The 19,844-nt window shown below is 41.1% G+C and overlaps 1 protein-coding gene across 3 annotated transcripts in view; it reads right to left on the bottom strand.

The window, feature by feature from the left end:
• The window catches only part of AOAH (acyloxyacyl hydrolase), a 250,760-nt gene that overhangs the window by 53,795 nt on the left and 177,121 nt on the right, over window positions 1–19,844 (bottom strand). For all 3 annotated transcript variants that reach the window (XM_045792859.2, XM_045792860.2, XM_087860902.1), the window contains one exon: window positions 12,212–12,303. In XM_045792859.2, coding sequence (XP_045648815.1) covers window positions 12,212–12,303 — 92 coding nt within the window. The remainder of the gene's footprint in view (window positions 1–12,211; window positions 12,304–19,844) is intronic.

Genomic DNA, 19,844 nt, shown 5'->3' with positions numbered 1-19,844 from the left:
ACGTTTTGTGGCTGATGGCTCTTCCTGTTCTCTTTGTCCTTGTAGACCAATTCATTTACTGTCATTTTACTGGGGTTTCTCAAGGGAGAGAAATAAATGCTTTGTTCAATCTGTTATCTTACCCAGAAGCCTGAAATGAATACTTCATACTTTGCATCATTTACGCCCTCTGCCTTGGCTATTTTATTATATTTTGAAAAAGCAGATGGGAAATGGACATGATCTGAGTTCAATGCTAAAATAATTTCACGGTCAATAAAGAGGGGTTATTTTCCTTTGGGAAAGTAATTGTTACCAATACTTAGTCATAAATATATTTTTGATAATTCTAAAAATGGAATTTATGTACCAAAATACTGTTTTGCTCATGACCTGCTCATGGAGAATAAATAGTGTGGATATTAATATTATAGATACAATTCATTGTATCTTTCTTTAAAAGAATACAAAATCTTTGCCAACCAGTGAATAGTTTCATTAATATTTCTGACTAGAAATAGTATGTAGAATTTTGAGATTAAGGTTTTGTACTAGACACTGAAAAATATTTCCCATAATCAAAGATAACATTTTCTTATCCCACCTCAAATACATAATCTGTCTTATATATATTCTAAGGATTGAATGTCTCATGGAGTGCTCAAGATTCCAAAAACAGAAAAATCAATACAATATTTTGAGAAGCCTATAGCACAGTATTTTTGAGATGCTAACAAATTGAGAGGAATGCTTGATGGAAAGTCATCTGTACACAAGGTCAGTTGGATTTGAATTCATAGAAGGAACTGAGGATACTGTGCATAGTAAGGTTAACCGTGATGACCTCTCTGGTTTCGAATCCCCACTCTTCTTGCTCCCTACCCCTACTTGGACTCAGGTTTCTCAGTGTGACCTTTCATTTCTCCCTTTCCCCTCTGTTGTACAGTAAAACCAAGTCCAAGGGGCTGGTAGAAGAGGTGATAGTGTAGTTTGAGGGGTGCAAAGGAGGAGTACTTGAAGTACTTGAAAGTTCTCTTCCTTCCACTTTCCCCAGTGCCTAAGATGCTGTTGTCCTCAACCTACAGGGCTGGCTTGGAAGCACACCATGTTAAAGCCCCACTCTGACAAACTCCGTCTACTGCGGGGTATTTCATGTGAGGACACACTGTCAGCTTTTGATTTCTGACACCAAAATTCAAAACAGGTAAATCTCACACAGAATGTCTACTGGCTGCTTTCCCTGATGTGGGTTCAGGTAGCAGACAAAAAACACTTTCTCTGAGAGCCTTATGACCCACTATCCGCATACCATTTTACTATGAAGAAATGGAAAACAAAACAAAGAATAAAACCAAGAATGAGCCTCAAGCATGATACAGACAAACTGAAGGGGTTGATTTATAAGTGAAAAAAATCATCACCTCCTATGTTGACTCAAAGCAAACCTTCTTGGAGAGAGGCAACAGAACAGCTTCCCAATAGGCTTAGCATGTCAGGGGTTTTGGGGATAGATCAAGTATGATATTATGGAAGCAACAGTAGTGTATCAGGTCCCTGTGAAGTTTCTGAGGCAACTTCTGACTCTCTGCAGAGCACTGATAGTTTGGGTATAAATTCTGACACCCTAATTAAGTTGCATCATAGGGAATAAGACACACAAAAAAGACCAGGGCATGGAAGGCTAGCAGCAGGGTCAGTGAGAGAAAAATGGTAACATCTGATGTGAAGGGTTTAGGGCAGGGGAGTGAATTAGGATAAAATTGAATAACTTAGAGCCTGGAATGGCTTTATCCAGGGACTGCTACTGCTAGGAATTTTAAGAAAAGGGTGGATAGTTTTCTTTCTGATGTGGGTGGAAGTCAGACCAGCATGGGGCCAGGGAGATGGATTAAAGAACTTTTAGAATTCCTTCTAGTCCTTTGATACTAGATCCCTGTGTAACCTCTAATTCACCACATCACAGAACAATCAAGATTTCAGCCTCAGAGAGAACTAAACATGCAGAATAGGACTCGTTGTGTATTCGGAGAGACTGGCAATGGGCTAATTATGCAGGGGTGTGTGCAGGGGTGAGGATGGGTATAGAGGAGGTCCTAGGAGTTCAGACATGAAAAGATTAGTCAGACAGCATGATAGATTTTGAATTTAGAGCAGCAAATAATACAGGGAAATAGACTTCATCGGCCTTGTGTTCAATAATTCATGAGCTGCTGTACTCAGAGAAGGCTTCCTACCTGTTAAGTTAACCTCCCACTAAGATTCCTCCCTCTTTCCTTTTCAGAGCTTGGAGCAGTGATAACTGTTTCCCTCCTGGCTTTTTTTTGACCTCAGATTTGATTCTAGGCCACCGCATCAGCATAAACATTAAACTATGATAAAACTGAAAGATCTAAGGTGTGGTCACTTATAAAGGTAGAAAGATCACTTGTGATGCACAAAAGATTGTTTTAATAATCTAAACAGCATTTCTCAAAGGATGCTGTGAAACACCAGGTTCTTGAGATGTCTCTTTCTCATAAAGTATACACACATACCCACACAGAAGGAGAGAGAGAGTGAGGGAGAGATTCTACATAGTTCTGTGGTCAAGCAAGTAAATGAATTTAGGAACTGTTCCATATTAAGCCTTGGAGATATACAAAGTTGGTTTTTTTTTTTTTTTTTGCCTTATTAGAGGCTTTTATTATCTTATACTGAATAAATGTGTTTCTCATTCAAACCGGCATTTCCAAAACTTAGTTGACTTAGGAATCTTTTGAAAAATGTGTGTGACAGCTTGTGCAACTAGGCTTTCACAGAACAGTGTTTGGAGAATCTTGATGAATTATTTCTATCTGTATGTGAGCATGGAGACGGCCTAAAATCTCAGGTTCAGTTGGTTACAGGAATCCTGTTAGAGAAACTTGGAGGTTTTTCCTTTGCTTTGATCAATCTACACTGCACAATTTTATCATTCTGGACAAAATTTTACATCAAGGCTTGAGTCATCTATAATTGACCACATTCACCTGTAGCAGATCTCTCATCTGTTTTATTCCTTCTACCTGGCTACTGAATTGATATTTTACTTGAAATTCGCTATTGTTGACCGTGTGGTTATTTTAATATTTTTAATATTTTAATGAATTGTGCTAATCTCTTGTAGACTATTTATTACACAACACACTTAGAAGTCCAAGGGCTTAAGTTTCACTGATTTATTTTTACATGCATCACATCATGCAGCTGGTGATTCGATTCATGTTGTTTATATTCCTCCTCCCTTATCCCTAGCATTTTTTTCTGAAATGTTAATTCCTGCAAATCTGATTTGATTTAGGCAATCTGAGAAAATGCAAGGGAAGAAGCCTTGCAGATTGGAAAGAAATCTACAAATGTAAAGTGATATCATTATGAACTTATTCAGTAATTCTTTTATCGAGTACCCTCCACAGGGCCACATAATGTGCCAGGGGCTAGGGCTACGGAACGAAGTCAAGCCTGATTCCTGTATTCAAGATGCTGAGTCTGGTGTGGGGTGGGTGGAGAGGAAAAACAATACAGAAACAGTTATGACGAGTGAGGTGACATTGGTACTGAAGAAGCACAATAGGAGTACAGGAGAGAACCATCCAGTTAGACACAGAGTTGGCATGAGGAGGCTGTCTAAAAGAACTGACTCCTGGTGGTGAGTGTCAAAGCATGAACAAAGAGTAACTAGATAAGACAATGGTGAATGTAAAGGCTCCTGAGAAGATGCTCAAACTCAATAGTGACCAGGAAGCTACATATTAGAACAACAATAAAATATTGGTAGAGTGGAAAAAATTAAGAACGTGGGCAATATTCAGTATTGGCAAGGATGTGGGAAAACAAGTGTTCTCATATACTATTTGTGGGAATGTAAATTGGGATAGCCTTTTTGGATGGACGATGAAAATATTAAGAATGTATACATTCGGATTTAGCCATTTTTTCCTAAAGAAATCCTCCCATGTATTCCTAAAGAGAACTGTAGAACGTTCATTATGGCATTATTGGGTATAATGAGGATCTGGAATTGACTGTCCTTCAGTAGGAGAACAAAACGACCATACTATGAAATACCATGCAGAACTGCACAAGAATAGAAAGTGCTTCAAGAGTATTGTTAAAGCAAAGCATTAATTTACAGTATGTTATGCACAGTATAATGTTATTTATGGGGAAATCCCAATGAAATATTTATTTCTTGATATACGGATTTACACATGTAATCACACAAGAGGGATCTGAATAAAATCACACTAAATTGATAACAGGGCTTTCTCTTGGGAAAGGGGCTGAAATGGGGAGAAAGCTTTGGCTTTTTACTTTACATATCTCAGTATTTTTTGTAAGATGAAAATGTATTCATGATTTGAATAGTTAAATTAAAAAGTGAAAATTTATAAATGAGTAGAGTCAAGGGAGAAGTTGTTGCAGGTGGAGAGATGTTATCAGTGTATGGCAGGAAGAGTCTGTGGCTAGGAGCCACAGTGTCCACAGATGTTCCTTCCTGTTCAAGGGGCAGTGCCTCCCTGCCCTGCACTGCACCCCTTCTTGCCTTCCCCAGGACCTGGTTCCTTCCCTCATTCACCTTTCTCTCCTTGTTGGATCTTCCTTTCCCTAAAAGCATGCTGTAGGAGTTCTCATCTAAAAATGTCTCCCTGATCTTTTATTCCCCACCAGCTATCACCCCCTTTCCCTGTTCCCTTTAATAGTGAAATTTGTTAAATGAGTTGTTGATGCTCACTTCCTTTATCACCTCCTGGAAACTACTCTCAGCAGTCAGGCTCCCATCTCTATCCCCTGAGATATTTCTGGCCTGTCTCTGCTGATCACCACCCTGCATACCCAGTGGTCTTTCTCCATTCCTTTCCTCCTCTGCTTCTGGCAGCATTTGACTGAAGGGCACTTATCCTTTGGAAATACTATCTTGGTCTGTAGGATGCTGAACCCCTCTAGTTTTCTCTCTACTTCAAGAACTATTCCTTTATCTTCTCTTACCAAACCTCTGCATGTTGGCATCCCCCAGCCTCAATCCACAGCCACATTTCTCTTTCACACTCACTCCCTGGCACAGAAGTTCTCAATTTGTTGCTCTCAGAACCATTTTATACTCTTAAAATTACTAAGGAACCCAGAGAGTTTTTCTTTATGTGAGTTATAGCTGTCAGTATTTATATGTAAGAAATTAAAAATTAGAAATTTGAAAGAATATTTAATTATTAACTCATTTATAATAATAATAAATCCATTACATGTTAACATAAGTAACATTTTTTTTTCTGAAAAATATATATTTTCTAACACTTCCTCCAGTTAGTGAGTAAAATAGCATCATTTTACAATTTTGCAAATCTCATCAGTGTCTGACTTTAGTAGAAGACAGCTCGGTTCTTATCTCTGCTTCTGCATTAAATCTGTTGTGATATGTTGTTTTGATGGAATTATATGAAGAAAATCTCATCTTAAACATACACGTAGTTGGAAAAGGGAGCAACACTTCAATATCTTTTTTAGATAAGTATGGATAGCCTTCTTTGATTCTATACCAAAACTCGAGATGTGGTATTTTCTTAAAGACTGATTAGTTGCAATGTAGAATCTGAAATTCCACCAATGAACTTTTTTTTGCACCACATTACATTAAAATGCATTGGTCTATCTCGTACTTTGAGCGGATCTTTTACCTGTGCATGGTTTTACATATCATATACTGGTCATTTAGAAAATACTGGCTCACTGAGCTATGCGGATATTCTAAATATTGATACATTTTATGATAAAATATTGAAAAATCATACTTGTCGCTAGCACTACGTATCTATTAGAAAGGTTTTTAGTATTAGGAAGCTGTCAAGTTCAAAATTTTCTTTGAAAGCTCAATTTTATGATCGACAATCAATACTGTCAGTTGTTTTCCTTGAAGTTCCCTCATTTCAGATACAATATCTGCCACATATCCAATCTGAATAACTATAATTTATTTTCTAGTTCTTTTCAATAAAACTGGTGTTCCATGAAAAACTGGTTGCAGTGGAATATAGCTCTGAACTCCCTTATGCAAGTGCTTTTTCTTAAGACAATCATATTTTGTTATGCAGCGAACGTGCTTTATGTATATTTCCCATTTCATCAGATGAAAGTATTAAAAAATCATGTATATACTTTACTAAAATTAATAATTTTTCTGCTTTATAGGTGAACTTTTCAGGGGAAGATGTCCGCCTCTTTTTTAAAACCAGGACCGTGTAGAGGTGAAGACCAAAGTGACTACTAATGTCATTCGGTGTCACCACTTTCATTCATGCTCGGATGTCAGTACCTTCACCCACCGCTGCTCTTGCGCGTCAGTACAAATGGCTGCACAGCGCGAAAGACAAACGCTGTTTTAATTCTGTTGTGAAAATGGTTTTTACCTTGTGGATCCCCTGAAAAGGTCCGAGAGGCCCACCTCCCAGCAGTCCACAGACCACACTTGGAAAATCACTGATGTAGACTATATTCCACTCCAATCAGCCTCAGCTAACTTCAAATGACCAACTCTCTGGCTAATTATTTGTTTTGCAAAGTATAATTATAAGACGGCTAATCATTGGCACTTATATCACATGTAATTTTTGAATAATGGATTTAATAAGGTTATTAAGCCCATTAGTGTTTAGTACTTACATGTCTTTTTTTTAAACATGAAATTAGGTTAGCAAATCTTAGCTACAAATCCCTTCTCTCCAATTTTCTGTTTTTAACGCCCCAAGTGACTTGGTTCGGAATTATACACTGCTTTTCAAAATTGTTCTCTCATATAATGTCTATTAGGTTGGAGAGAATAGATAACCTTTAACACTCAGATTCTAGGGCACCTCTCATCAAAGATGTGTGTTTAAATGTCCTTGAATAGCATTACTGTGCCACTTTTCACAATAGCTTTGTCTATTTCTTTCTAAGCATGTGCTATGTTTCTGGCCCCAAATAGCAAGTCTAAGCCAAAGGCAGAGGGAGCAACATTTACTCTAGAAAATTCCATGTAGTTTGCACCCACTTATGTTGACCCACTGATCTCACTCTTATCCCTCCAGCTTGACATAACTTTGGTAATTGCTCTTGGCTCTTTGGCTTTCATGATTTTTTATGGCTAACTTACCTTCTTTTTTAAAGCTCTGATTGCTACACTGTTTTTCCTCCCAGTTCCCTCTGCCCTCCAGCTTTGAAGGACTTCTCTACCATTTAGCCCTGGCCTGCAGAACTCTACTGACTGGACCGTCCCTGGCCCCACTTTCAGAAGGGGATTTGGACAACCATAAATGCTCAGATTTTATGCAGTTGGGTTCAAGTGGTTATTTTTGTTAAGGGTTTGGAGTTATCTGTTTCCCTTTCTGAGGTTTGCTTGGAGGAAACAGTACCCATAAAGGACAATTATGGAGTGCCACTTTAACTAATAGCTGGTCCAACATCCAGTATCACACAGTGGAGGGCTTACTACTCAGGGATTGAAACTTTATGGAACAGCAACGCTGGTCCTAGAGAAACATGGTTCCTATAATGTTTCAGGCTCTGACCCATTAAATTAGCCAGGTCTTGTCTGAAGGCACAGCTAGCTAAGGGGTGGAGAAAAACATTTGGTGAGGAGAAGCGGGAGCATATTTCCCCACCAGTTTCCTCCAATGCTTCTAAATCAAGTAGCATCATGATGTTGTGGACCTTAAGAACATATTGCCCTGGAGCCACTAAACTAACACTGGGGAGAACTTCAGAGATGGCTAGGTACAACTCAACTTCAACATTTAAATGAGGTCCATTCCACTGAGGGCCATACAGAATCAGAACCCTTGTACCTGTAAACACAGTCTTCCTCCTTTTCCACCACACTGACTCACAGGGCTCTAGAACTTCAGATATTGCTTCTAAACTAGAAGTCCTTCCTTCCTGAATTTTGGTATTGTTTCCCATATTTCCATATATGTTACTGGGCCTTGGGTTCTTTACCTTACATAGGATTTTGCACTTACATTAATTGCTTTTGAAGGTGATCTGAACATGAAGTACTATTTTTAATCTTTAGAAAAAATACCTTTTTCTTCTCACTCACAGTTATAGTCTTCTCCCTGATGTTAGTTATTGTTGGGCTCCCAGCCTCCAAGCTACCAACCTCACAAGGTGGGTTTTTTTGTTTTTTTCTTTCTACCTTTGGATCACTCAATTGTTTTCTGAATCACATTGGGAAGACAAAACACATGGTTTTAAAGGATATCACTTTTTGAATTTTCTGGAGCCTGAGAGTCAAGAGAACAGAGTTTTGTTAATGTTGACTCAACTGAAGGATATAAAGATTTGTGGTTTTTTGTTTTTGTTTTGTTTTTTGAGAGAGTGAGAGAGAACACATGCTAGCAGTGGGGGAGGGGTTGAGGGAGAGGGAGAGAGAGAGAACAGTAAGCAGGCTCCAGGCTCAATGCAGAGCCTGACACGGGCCTTCATCTCACAACCCTGAGATCATGATCTGAGCTGAAATCAGGTTGGACACTTAACCAACTGAGCCACCCAGGCACCCCAGAATGTAAAGATTTGTAAAAATAAGGGGTTGTGTTTGTCTTTTAACGCATACATGTAATTTCAATTAGTTACATTTATCTTGTAAAAAAGATACTAAATTTTGAGGGGTGAAGGGTATATTGGAAAAAGACAAGGAAAGCAACAATTTTCTCTCCCAGATTGCATTCTTTTACTTTCAAAGGTACCTTTTCCAAAGAACATTGTTAATACCCAAAGCACGAGGCCGATCACAGATAATAGGAAGCACTTTCTAGAAATCCAGTTGAACAGAGAAATCAATACATTCTATCCCGTGTTGATAAGCATTTGGACTCAAAAGGACCTTGGCTCAAAATGCCTGTGGAAGCTGCCTACATGGCTCACAAATGCTGCTTCTGGGTCAATATTCTTTTCGTTCTCCCGGTTCCACCAGAAGAGGATCTTCATCAGACTCTAATCTTTCTTTCATATTTTTTACACACTTTACAAAGTTTCATTCTTTTAAGAAGGAGATTGGCCCAGCATAGATTATTGGCAGGTATAATTTGCATGAGATTATAGAGAGAGTTTCACAGGACCTCCTGCTTGGTGGGGGGTGGGAAGACATCCTGAATGGTGACACGCAACAGGGTTCATGCTGCTGTGTCTGGCTAGTGGGGGTATCCACGGCAACTCCGATTCCAGACAGAGAATTTCCTTTCCTATCGAAAGGAACTGTGTATTTTTTCCCCGTTCCAGCTGGGTGGCAGAGAACAGGCATAGCACACAGAAGCAGGTGGCAAAAAGAGACAACTAGGTAGCCTGGGGCCCCGCAAACACAGAGAGAGGAAAGCTCTGGCAGGGTGGGTGACCCTATAGCACACCAGCTGGGGTGCGCACCTCCTCAGAAACAGCAGATAAGGACAGTACTCAGCGTCTACACTGAGGGAGCTGCGCAAGCAGACTGAATTTTTGGATATGGCAACACAAAAGTCTCACACAAGATGAAGTCAGCACAGCCTAGCTCAGGATGACCCCATGCTCACGTGAAATGCACCTAGACAGTCACTTCCTTTGTGAGATGCTGTCAGAATGTCTCTGCACAGCCCTTATAAGGATTATAACCTATGACTGTCTGAAGACTGGCAACTTCCCTCTCCCTTTCTCCCCACTGCCTTTCTCCTATGGAAGATCTGTCTGCCTGCTGGGCTCTGATGGGATCACAGTGGACCCGGCTGTGGGACTGGAGGGCTAGTGGGATTTCACACCGAGAAGGGAGCAAACCCCTAGTGTGAGGACAGAGGAGACAAAGAAGGGAAGAAGGACACTGGCTCCCCCCACCCACTCCCTGCAAAAAAAAGAAAAAAAAATCCTAAAAACAACTGAACAGTGTGCTTAGAAGCAGGGGCTATTTTGGGGTAGAGTCTCTGGGAAAATTAGATGCAGGAGATGTGGGGCACCTGTTGGTGAGCGTGAGCTATAAGTGGAAAGAGATGAGGAAACGAGTTTTCACTTCAGCTGGGCCTGCTGAGTGAAGTCTTTCATTCTTTGCATGACTCCAGGGAAGATTTAAGCTACTTGGCAATTAATTTCAAACATCGGACTGGTATTTCTTCAGTGGCAACTTTGTGAGGCTTTAGGTCAAAAAGTGACTGAATTTTACAGGGTTCGACTTAAAGTTAAGCTTCCATTAAAAGTATAATAAACTATGTCCAATTCTCACTCATAATGAATTCCTTTTGTTATTGTCCTAAAAGCCTTAATTTAGAGAAACTTGCAGGTATTTTTATTTTTATTTTAAAGATTTTATTTATTTATTTGACAGAGAGAGAGAGACAGCCAGCGAGAGAGGGAACACAGGCAGGGGGAGTGGGAGAGGAAGAAGCAGGCTCACAGCAGAGGAGCCTGATGTGGGGCTCGATCCCACAACAACGGGATTACGCCCTGAGCCGAAGGCAGACGCCCAACCGCTGTGCCACCCAGGCACCCCTGCAGGTATTTTTATACATGGCTGGATTGGGAGGTCACTTAAATATTATTTTCTCAGTTCCAATGTTGGCAGTGGGGAGATCAACAAGAGTCTTTTTTTCCAGGAAGTTGCTCCCAGCCACGCCATCTCTAGATATGTTCCAGGTGACAAAGACAAGAGCAGGTGCAGCTAGGAGAGAGGGACTGAGGCTGGGAGCATGGGCGTCCTCAGCAAGGGGCCCCCTGATCAACCTCTGAGGTGATGCATGCCACATCTCCCCAGGGAAGCGCTCCTCTAGTTTTTAGTCATTCCTCCAGCTCATAGCCACTCTCTCAGACAAAGTGACAAAGACTCTAGAGAGCCATGTTCCCACAAGTGGTATGAAAACAGCACATAAAGGTTGGGAGCTGGGGGCTAGGAGGACCCTTGCTCACCAAATCACTCTCTGGGACAACGGCCCACCAGGTTCCATGATGACAGATGGCACCACTTCTTATTAATGTGGGACCCTGGTCAAGTTTCTTAACCTGTCTACTTAACCCTTGGATTCCTCAGCTGTGAAATGCAGAAATTAATGCACTTTCCTCCCAAAGACATGAAATGAGAAAAATCTCTACGTAACACTCAGGACAGTGATTGGTATCTAGCGAATGCCTCATGAAGTTTACTTCTTACTCTCCCTATCACTGATATGGTTAGTATTATCATACTAACCTAATACTTCACATGACTAAGCTTGAAAACCTATACCTAAACTTGAAAGGGCATCTCCTCTGCTTTCCTTACGTTCACAGATGATTCCTACATATTATGAGTACCCTTTCCTTAAGGTTGGTTACCTTTCCTAGTTTCCTTTCTACCTTTTTCATTACCCAGATCTCATAAATCCTTTAGGGCTTAGGCCCCTTGCCTAACATCCCCCAAAGAAGTGGCTGTTGTTTAATCCTATGAATTATTTATTCAATGAATCTGTAGCTCTGTGTTAAGAGTTGTCTTTTGGCACATCTCTCTTCTATTATCATTATTTGTGCAGTATCTTACCTGCCCTACTCGATTGTAATTGGCTGTAGAGACAGGGCAAGTCCTATTTACCTTTGAAACAACTATTGTATCTGTGCCTGAAGAGATAGTAAGTATTTAATAAGTACTTTTAGATGAATGAGTAAAGATAATAAGATAATAAGCAAATAAATTATTCATGATACACAATGTCCTCTATTAAATCAAAAAATGGGGTGCTAACCTATGAATGGCCGTCCCCATGTTCTGAGTCAACACCCGATCACACACAGCAAATTGGGGTTGTACGCCATTCAGATTTGCCATACATTGTCTCTACCTTTAAATACAGAGCATTAAAGCCAGGGTGATGTCAGAACCCTGTGACTTGCCTGTTAATTTTGGCCATTACCTTTATAAATATTAATTTCTGAGAGTGAATAATCAATAAACATCTTTGTCCCTTGAATGAGAAAAATTTGGTGAAGGGTTTATGTATTTTCTATTAGAGGTCAACTCTAGAGCCCCTGCCGCAGGAATACTCCCTCCTTGCTAGCACTGATAAAATACAATTTGCATTACATCCCACTGCATAATGGACTCTATGTCAGGGGTGGGTTCCTTGTATGTTACTCATGTTCTAGAAGCAATTCCTAATAATTCCCACTTCAACATCTTGGGAGCAAGCCCCATCTCTTGTTCTTTCCTTACACAGATATATTGAAATGTTTAAAGCTACTTGAACATACATACCCATTAATGGAGTCCAGAAACCCAGTAGCACCAGAGAGTTGGGGCCAGTCGAGCTCATTGGTAAGAGCTGTTGGTAAATTGATGAAGGATTTCTAAAGAAAAAATAAAGTGGTGATTATAAAAATGTTCATTTGTTTTTTACAGATACTAAGATTATTCATTGCCTAGGCATTGTTTTTTCTTTCTCTATTTTTCTTAATCTCTCTCTTTCAGGGACTTTGACATATATGAAGTATATGCCTCTCTATCATGAGAAACTTCACAAAGATTAGCATCACTCATGAACTGGCTTCCATTCAGCTTCTGTGAAAGATGCGAAATGCATGCCAGCTTAGACTCATCCTTCATTCAAAAGGGATGCTTCAGTAGATGGGTAAACTTTCCACTCTTTTAAATGTGCTGAGATTTTCTCCATATTTTAGTTTAGATATTCAGGAAATCAACTGTCTAAAGAGTAATAATACCCAAGCCCCCAGCAAAAATGCCTTCCCTGAGTTCAAAGCTAAGCTCTCAGTCAATAAGATAGTGTCTCCTGACCCCCTTGGGAGTCTCAAGCACCTCTGAGAATCTAATTTGGGCTCCTTTACTCACAAAGATGCACATATACTCAACATGGCATATGATTTCAAGTGGTTCACAGACCCCCTGCCTCTCCACCACAGACTCCAGTTCAAGAACTCCTGACACAGAGTGTTGACAAAACCAGGATTCATTTGAACCATGATTCTATGGTTTGTGCAAAATCATAGCAGAAAAATGATGTCAGCTATGTGCCCTTATTTTTCATTTTATTTTTTCATTTTCATTTTATAAATGCCTTCTGAGGTAAACCTCTACTCTGGTCTCATTTCTAGAAAAAGCTTATCTAGACTGATGTGTTCAGAATAGGGTTGCCATATTTAGCAGGTAAAAATAATGGATGCCCAGTTAAACTTGAGTTTCAATACACAAACTGGTGTATACACACAATGGCATACTATTCAGCCTTTAAGAAGAAGGAGATTCTGAATCAGCGTGGGTGAAACTTAAGGGCATTATGCTAAGTGAAATAAGCCAGTTTCACAAAAAAGATAAATACTGTATGATTCCACTTCCATAAGGTATTTAGAGCTCATAAACTCATAGAAACAGAGAGTAGAAAGGTGGTTGCCAGGGGCTGGGAGTGGATGTGGGGGAGGTAGATGGGGGCCCCTTCCTTATTCTTGTCCCAAGTGGGATTTCCAGTACAGTGGAGGCTGGAAGTGGAAGAGAGGTGACTGGGAAGGAGAGCTTTTTGGGATTGACTATGTTAATTAGCAACAACAATGGTGTATTATCATTAATAATTATAATAATTATGTATTAATCATATAATACTAATGTATTAATTACGATTTATCTCCATCAAAGGAGCAGAGACGAGGTCATGGAAAGAAGGCTCCTGATGAGTCTTGAAGCACCATGCAGCTCCAGTGACTGGCACTTTGACACCCCCTTAGCTGGAGGCACTCACCACTTTCTGCTCAAAACCACCATTATTGTGAGTCAGATACTTTCCATTTTGGTTTCTGTTTCTGCTGCCACTATAAGTCAAATGTTTTCTCTTTTTTTCTAATTTTATTTGTTTTCTAGGTCTTTCTGCTTACAAAGTGTGCTTGGTGTAGGATTTGAGAATATTCAATTCTTCCAGAGAAGACAAGAAAAACAAATAGAAAGGATGAAACTCGTAAGACGTGTTAATCGGAGATAGTGAATAAGCAAGTGGCTTGTGAGACGTAGACAGAATTTGTGTGCTGTATTAAGTAAGCTAGCAGCCCGTAGAACACATTGGAAGTTAACCTTCCCGGAGAGGACTCTAATCACCTTTTTCTCAGTCATCTGCATAATGACAATCCCAGATTGGGTTGGGGAACTAGGCTTCTGATTCTGGGCGGGCCTGCTTTCCCTATCCTAGGGAGTTAGACAGGAATCCTGGGGCACGGGAAGGTGTGTCTGATACTCTCTGTGGCCTGGAGCAGTAACGGAGGGGATGGCAGTTCTGAAGTGTGTCAAGTAGGAAAAGGCTTTACTTTAGAAACCCTGGAGCTCTGGCTTCTGTGTCTGGCTCTACCAACACAGTGAAACTCCATGATTTCGATATGACACATTGGAAGTGGTTTCCGTATTCCATCCAGCCCCATTCTCAGTCAGGGGTGGCTGACAAAGTGTCTATCTTCCTAGCCGGGGAAGAGCAGATGTGGAGGGAGGGGTAGGACAGGCAAGGAAATGGCCGGTGCCCTTGTCTTGGGAAGTGGGGTCTCTCAATTCAGTCAACTGATCAGTCTCTTGATCAATCTGAAGAAATGGATCTCAAATACCTGGGGCAATCTGGGACTCCTTGCTGCTCTCAAAAAGGCCCCAACCAGTCCTGGAATCATCCAGGATTTAAGCTGGAGCAGATGGCAGCTGATGCTGAATCATAGCGGGGACCAGGGTGGGTCTGGATCCCACTGCTGGAGCCCTGGAAGGCCCAGGAAGGTCAGCTGCATAGGTTTCCCCTGGTCATTCGATTTAACCTGAAATAATGCACATTTGTGTTTTCCTAGTTAACTGTTTTAGACTTCACTTATGGTGTTATGGCAAAGTTTTACTATTCCTAGCTGTGCAAAATCAGGGAAGCTTTACCACTGTGTCAGTTTGGGGATCTCAGATGGCTGTCAAATATTACTCTATCTAGAATAAGGTTGGGAGGATCTAAACAGCAAGGAGAGCAGATTGACAAGTAGAAGCCCTACACTATGTAAAGGATCATGTTTGGATGGATCACCTAGTGTCCCTTGCCAAGTGGATTGTCCCAGGTTTAAGAGAAGTGAAGTTTATTGCCAGATAACAGAAAAGATTTGAGCAGACAAATGGAAGCCTCGACATACTTTTTCTTCCTTAGTAAATCTGGTAGATAAAAATGAGAAGTAATGGCCATTAATAGCAAAGGTTTTATAGACCCTAGCAAAAAGAGACTGTTTAAGTCATATCACATTAAACACTAAAAGCCTTATTCACGCAACATTATACCCAAGATATTTCAGGCATTTAAGGCAGGAAAGATGAAAATTAAGATCTCCCTCATCAACTCCTGCTTATTCCTCTTGAGCATTTATGTTCTCGGGGAACTTGTCTTAAACGTACCTTAAATGCACATATGTGTAAAGACTTCATATTCACCCGGAAAAATTTCCCCAATTTGTAAAGAGCATCAGAAACTCAATGAGCACTAAGTCAACTACAGCATTATTTCAGATTTTTTTCTGATTTTATGAATGATATAAAATGTTTTTATGTCATAACTGGCATGTATACATGATTTTTGTGTAATATTTTAACATTATTCTCTGTGTGTGTGTGCACTGAGAAAGCCCACTGGTTCTCATTTTTAATGCATATTCGGTAAACATAATACTTTGGATTTGGGTATATTTTAAGCCCTAACTGCAACAAGCAACTTATATTTGGTTTTTTTAAAGCCATCTTCAGTGAGAGAAAGAGAGTAATGGCATCAATCACACATTCATCTGGTCATGCCAATCTTCCAACGATAAAGGGAATAGTCTTGATGCTTTTATTTCACTGTTCCATTTGAGCCCTCCCTATCCAGCAACAACTTGCACAGTGTATTCCCTTTTCCAATACTGTTATTTATTATTTTCAAATAATAAAAAGTTTTTTATTTTCAAATAATAGAAAGTCACTTGGAAGAATCTGCAGCTAACTTCCGTTGGAAAAAGATGAAAAATATCATCCTCGGTTAAATAAGTATTTTAAAATTTATTTCCCAGGAACTAAACTCTCAAAGCAGACAGGTTTTGTTGTTTTACTCAAAGAAGAAAATAGCTCTTAGGTTGGTCTTTTGATCATGGAGCAAGAATCGCAAGGCCTGGGAATCAGAAATTGCTATCTGTTTAGCTTTGGGATGTCAAGTCTACCAGCGCCGCTGGTCTGCCACTACTTCATCTGTCCTCCAGATGGCGTAGATGAGGCGTCCTCCTACTTTCTGCCTTTCCATCCCAAAGGCGGGCTATACTACTTCCCACCTTCTGCTTGCGTCTCAATGGTCTCAATCTCATCACCCCCACATCTCCTCCTCCTATCACTGCCACTACCTTAGTGCCTTTCCTTATAGGAATACCAAGTCATGAAACTTTAAGTGCCCTTGACCCTCACGCAAACTTTCTTGCTCTGGTCCCGTTCCTTTAAGCTTTGGTATGTGAATTAGTCCGGTAAGTGAATGTATATCCATTCATGGTGCTTGCATGTGCTACGTTTCCCAGATACCTTCTGCATTTTAGGCCAGAGTAGGGAAGGGAACGAATAATGAATCCCACTTATGTGCCAGGCACTGGGATGGGAAACTTATACACACTGTTTAACTTCATCAAACATCTCTGTGAGGCAGGGATTAGTCTTTTCCCTTCCTTCCTCTCCCCCTTCTGCAAACACTTTTTGAGTAACCACCATGGATCAGATGCTGGACACTACCTCTCAAAAAAGGAATGAGTACCCAGGCCTCAGATGAACAGTAGTAAATTGAATGAGCATGCTTCAACCTACTTGGACATACTGAAAAAGCCCCTTTTATGGTGACACCTCTTATCACTGGTTCTGGGCCACAGAGGAGTCTGTATTTTGGGGGCAGAAACTGGGCAGTGCAGGACCCAGGAAAACTATGGCAAACAACTCAGAGAGTTTGGGTGACTTGCCAAGATCACGGAGCTGGTAGTAGGGGGCAGGGATCTGGCTTCAGATCTCTAGTCTCTGGTGGGACTAGGAAGGGAGAGGCTTGGAGCAGGCCAGAGTTCTAACAACATAGGCTTTCAGTAACCCACTTGTATCTGGTCCTTGCTTTCCCCCTAAGCTGCCAAATCTCATGGAATCACAAACTTGGCTAAGCTGGGTCTGCCAGTTGTTGAAAATGAGGCTTCCTGGGTGTCTACTGAGTGGATGGTCTATCAGATACTGCTCTGGGTTAAAAGTTCAGAAATCTACATAGAACCCGGGAGTGGCCGCCATCTTTTCCTCTCTGTTTCTTTTATATGGAAGCCACACAGTGGCTTATGAGGAGTACTGAATGAATATTTTTGGGATACATGCTGAAATGGTATGTGACCCTATGCAGACACCTACATACATACCCCACTCACATATTCCCAGAGGCTGTTCTGTCCTCACATCTGCGGGGGAAAGGCAGCCATAGAGCACAACACACACTGCTGATCTGGAAGTGTATCTCACAGTGCGGCCTGGGAGATGAAACTCTGGGAGAGCAGGGAAAGTGTATTTCATCTGGTTTCTGCCTCTGCAATCTCAGACTTAACTCGGTCAGGTAGCAACATTCACATAAGCTAATGCTTTGATATAGACAACTTCAAGAATGCAATGTAACTCTGAGTTTGATTCATCAACTTCAGAATCCCATATGCAGTGAAGTGAGACTCCCATTGAGGTCCCAGTGGCCCTATAATTCATTAAACATACGGAGAAAGAGAGACAGAGAGAGAGAGAGGGAGAGAGGGACAGAGAGAGAGAGAGAGAGTTGGAGACAGAGAGAAACACATCAATGCCAGCCCATGCCAGGCACTCTGTTGACCATCGTACCAGGCAGCTACACGTTTCTCCTTTGTGGAGTTCACAGGCTAGAAAACAAAGACTTCCCAGCTGGGTAACTTTGAAGACTTGCTTTTACTCTTCCATATCTCACTTTCCTTGTCTGTACAATGGACTAATCATAGCGCCTATCTCATCAGGTGGTTGAGAGGATTGGAAAGGAAAATCCATGCATAAAGTGCAGCATTGTCAGTGTTCAATGAAAGTCAGCTGTGAGCTGGACTGATAGGGAAGTCCAGAGTGCCAGCAGGGACAGCTATCCCACGTGTGGAGGCTGAGGAAGGAATCTTGAAAGAAACGTTACCCCATGTGAGTTACTAAGGTTACTGTGAGGTTCAGGCAAAGAAGGGCAAGGGGGAAAAAAGAGTTAAAGTGTTGGCAATACCATATGCAAAATTCCAAGGCTGAATTCTTCATGTTACGCACAAGAAGACCAACAACGTCTCCCTCAAACAAACCCAAACAGCCAGTGTGCCAGTTATCTACTGCTCTCTCTGTCATTATGACCAGTAACAGTAACTGCGCAGCTCCTGGGATGATGCCTATTGAAGGCACATTTAGACTTCAGCTAGCGCTAAATAAGTAATTTTCAGGGAAAAGGTATAGCATTTCATTCTTGACCCTACGCCAGTCCAAAACCTTATGGGGCAGTGAAGAAATAGTCAAATAAACATTTCTAGCAAAATGTGACCAGTAAATATAAAGAGGACAGAGTGGCAGGCAACAATCTTTCATCATTTTGCCTGCATATAGCTCTTTTTTATTTACCTATTTTTTCACCTTGTCAGCTCCTCTTATTCTCTTTCTTTCCCCTTTTCTTTTATTTATTATTTAAGCTCTAACCCCATGATTTATTTATTCAGTGAATGAGTCGAGGGCTGCATTTCTCTAACTGCCCCACACCAAATGAAAACGCATGTGCAGTTGGATTTCTTCCACAGAATTCAATTCCTTCCATCATTACTTCCAGAGTGATTGAAGAACTGTATCCAAATTCATAAAACTGAGAAAATAAGAGTTTAAAGTGTCCCGCTGTTATGCAGAAATAATCACAACTCAATTCTTTCATGGAGCCAGTGAAACAAATTCTTTCACAAACAGAAAAAATAACTCTTCTTTAAGGGCCAGGAACAGGCAACAAGGCCTGCATATGGCATCATAAAAGTCCCCTCTTCAGATACCTTCATTTGATTTTGTAAAGGTTTTTTTTTTTTTTTTAATTTTTTTTTAAAGATTTTTATTTATTTATTTATTCGACAGAGATAGAGACAGCCAGCGAGAGAGGGAACACACGCAGGGGGAGTGGGAGAGGAAGAAGCAGGCTCATAGCGGAAGAGCCTGATGTGGGGCTCGATCCCACAACGCCGGGATCACGCCCTGAGCCGAAGGCAGACGCTTAACCGCTGTGCCACCCAGGCGCCCCTGATTTTGTAAAGGTTTGGTCACTTCTGAGGCAGTCAGGCTGCCACTTGTCTGGGATGGGGTACTTCTCCCTTTTTGAGAGGTAAGATCCAGCATTAGACTCTAGAAGCCCGAAGTCCACCGTCAAGCTAAAGAGATGAGAATAGGGGAAGCCATCACGGGGATACCTCATGATCAGGCCAGAACTGGGGTGTCACTCCCCACTATCTCACTCATGAAAAAATGATCTCATTTTCTTCCTCTCCCCTCTTTCACCTTCTTCCATGAAGCTGTCACCAACCTCGCTGCTTCTAGCCTTCCAACTTGCACAGAGGATGGACCTAGGTTACCACCACAGCCTCTGGCCAGGGCCCCTGGCCTTCTCAGTCTCCCCCTACCATCTCCAGCAGTATATTCCAGAATCTTGTGGGGAGCTTCTTGAAGATATGGATCCTGTTTGGGTAGATTTGCGGTGGAGTCTTAGAGTCCTTATTTTTAATAGGTGCCCTGAATGGCTGCAGCGATGGGCCAGGTTTGGGAAACGCTGCTCTATGAGCTACTGTAGCTATTCAGTACCCTCCTCCACACTGTACCACTCACTGGCCCAACCTCTTCT

Source organism: Ursus americanus, chromosome 3, assembly GCF_024610735.1.
Source record: "Ursus americanus isolate L20-20 chromosome 3, mUrsAme1.1.p, whole genome shotgun sequence".
Classification (NCBI taxonomy): Eukaryota; Metazoa; Chordata; class Mammalia; order Carnivora; family Ursidae; genus Ursus; species Ursus americanus.
The sequence above is the reverse complement of the archived record's forward strand: the minus strand, read 5'-3'. Positions and strand labels throughout refer to the sequence as shown.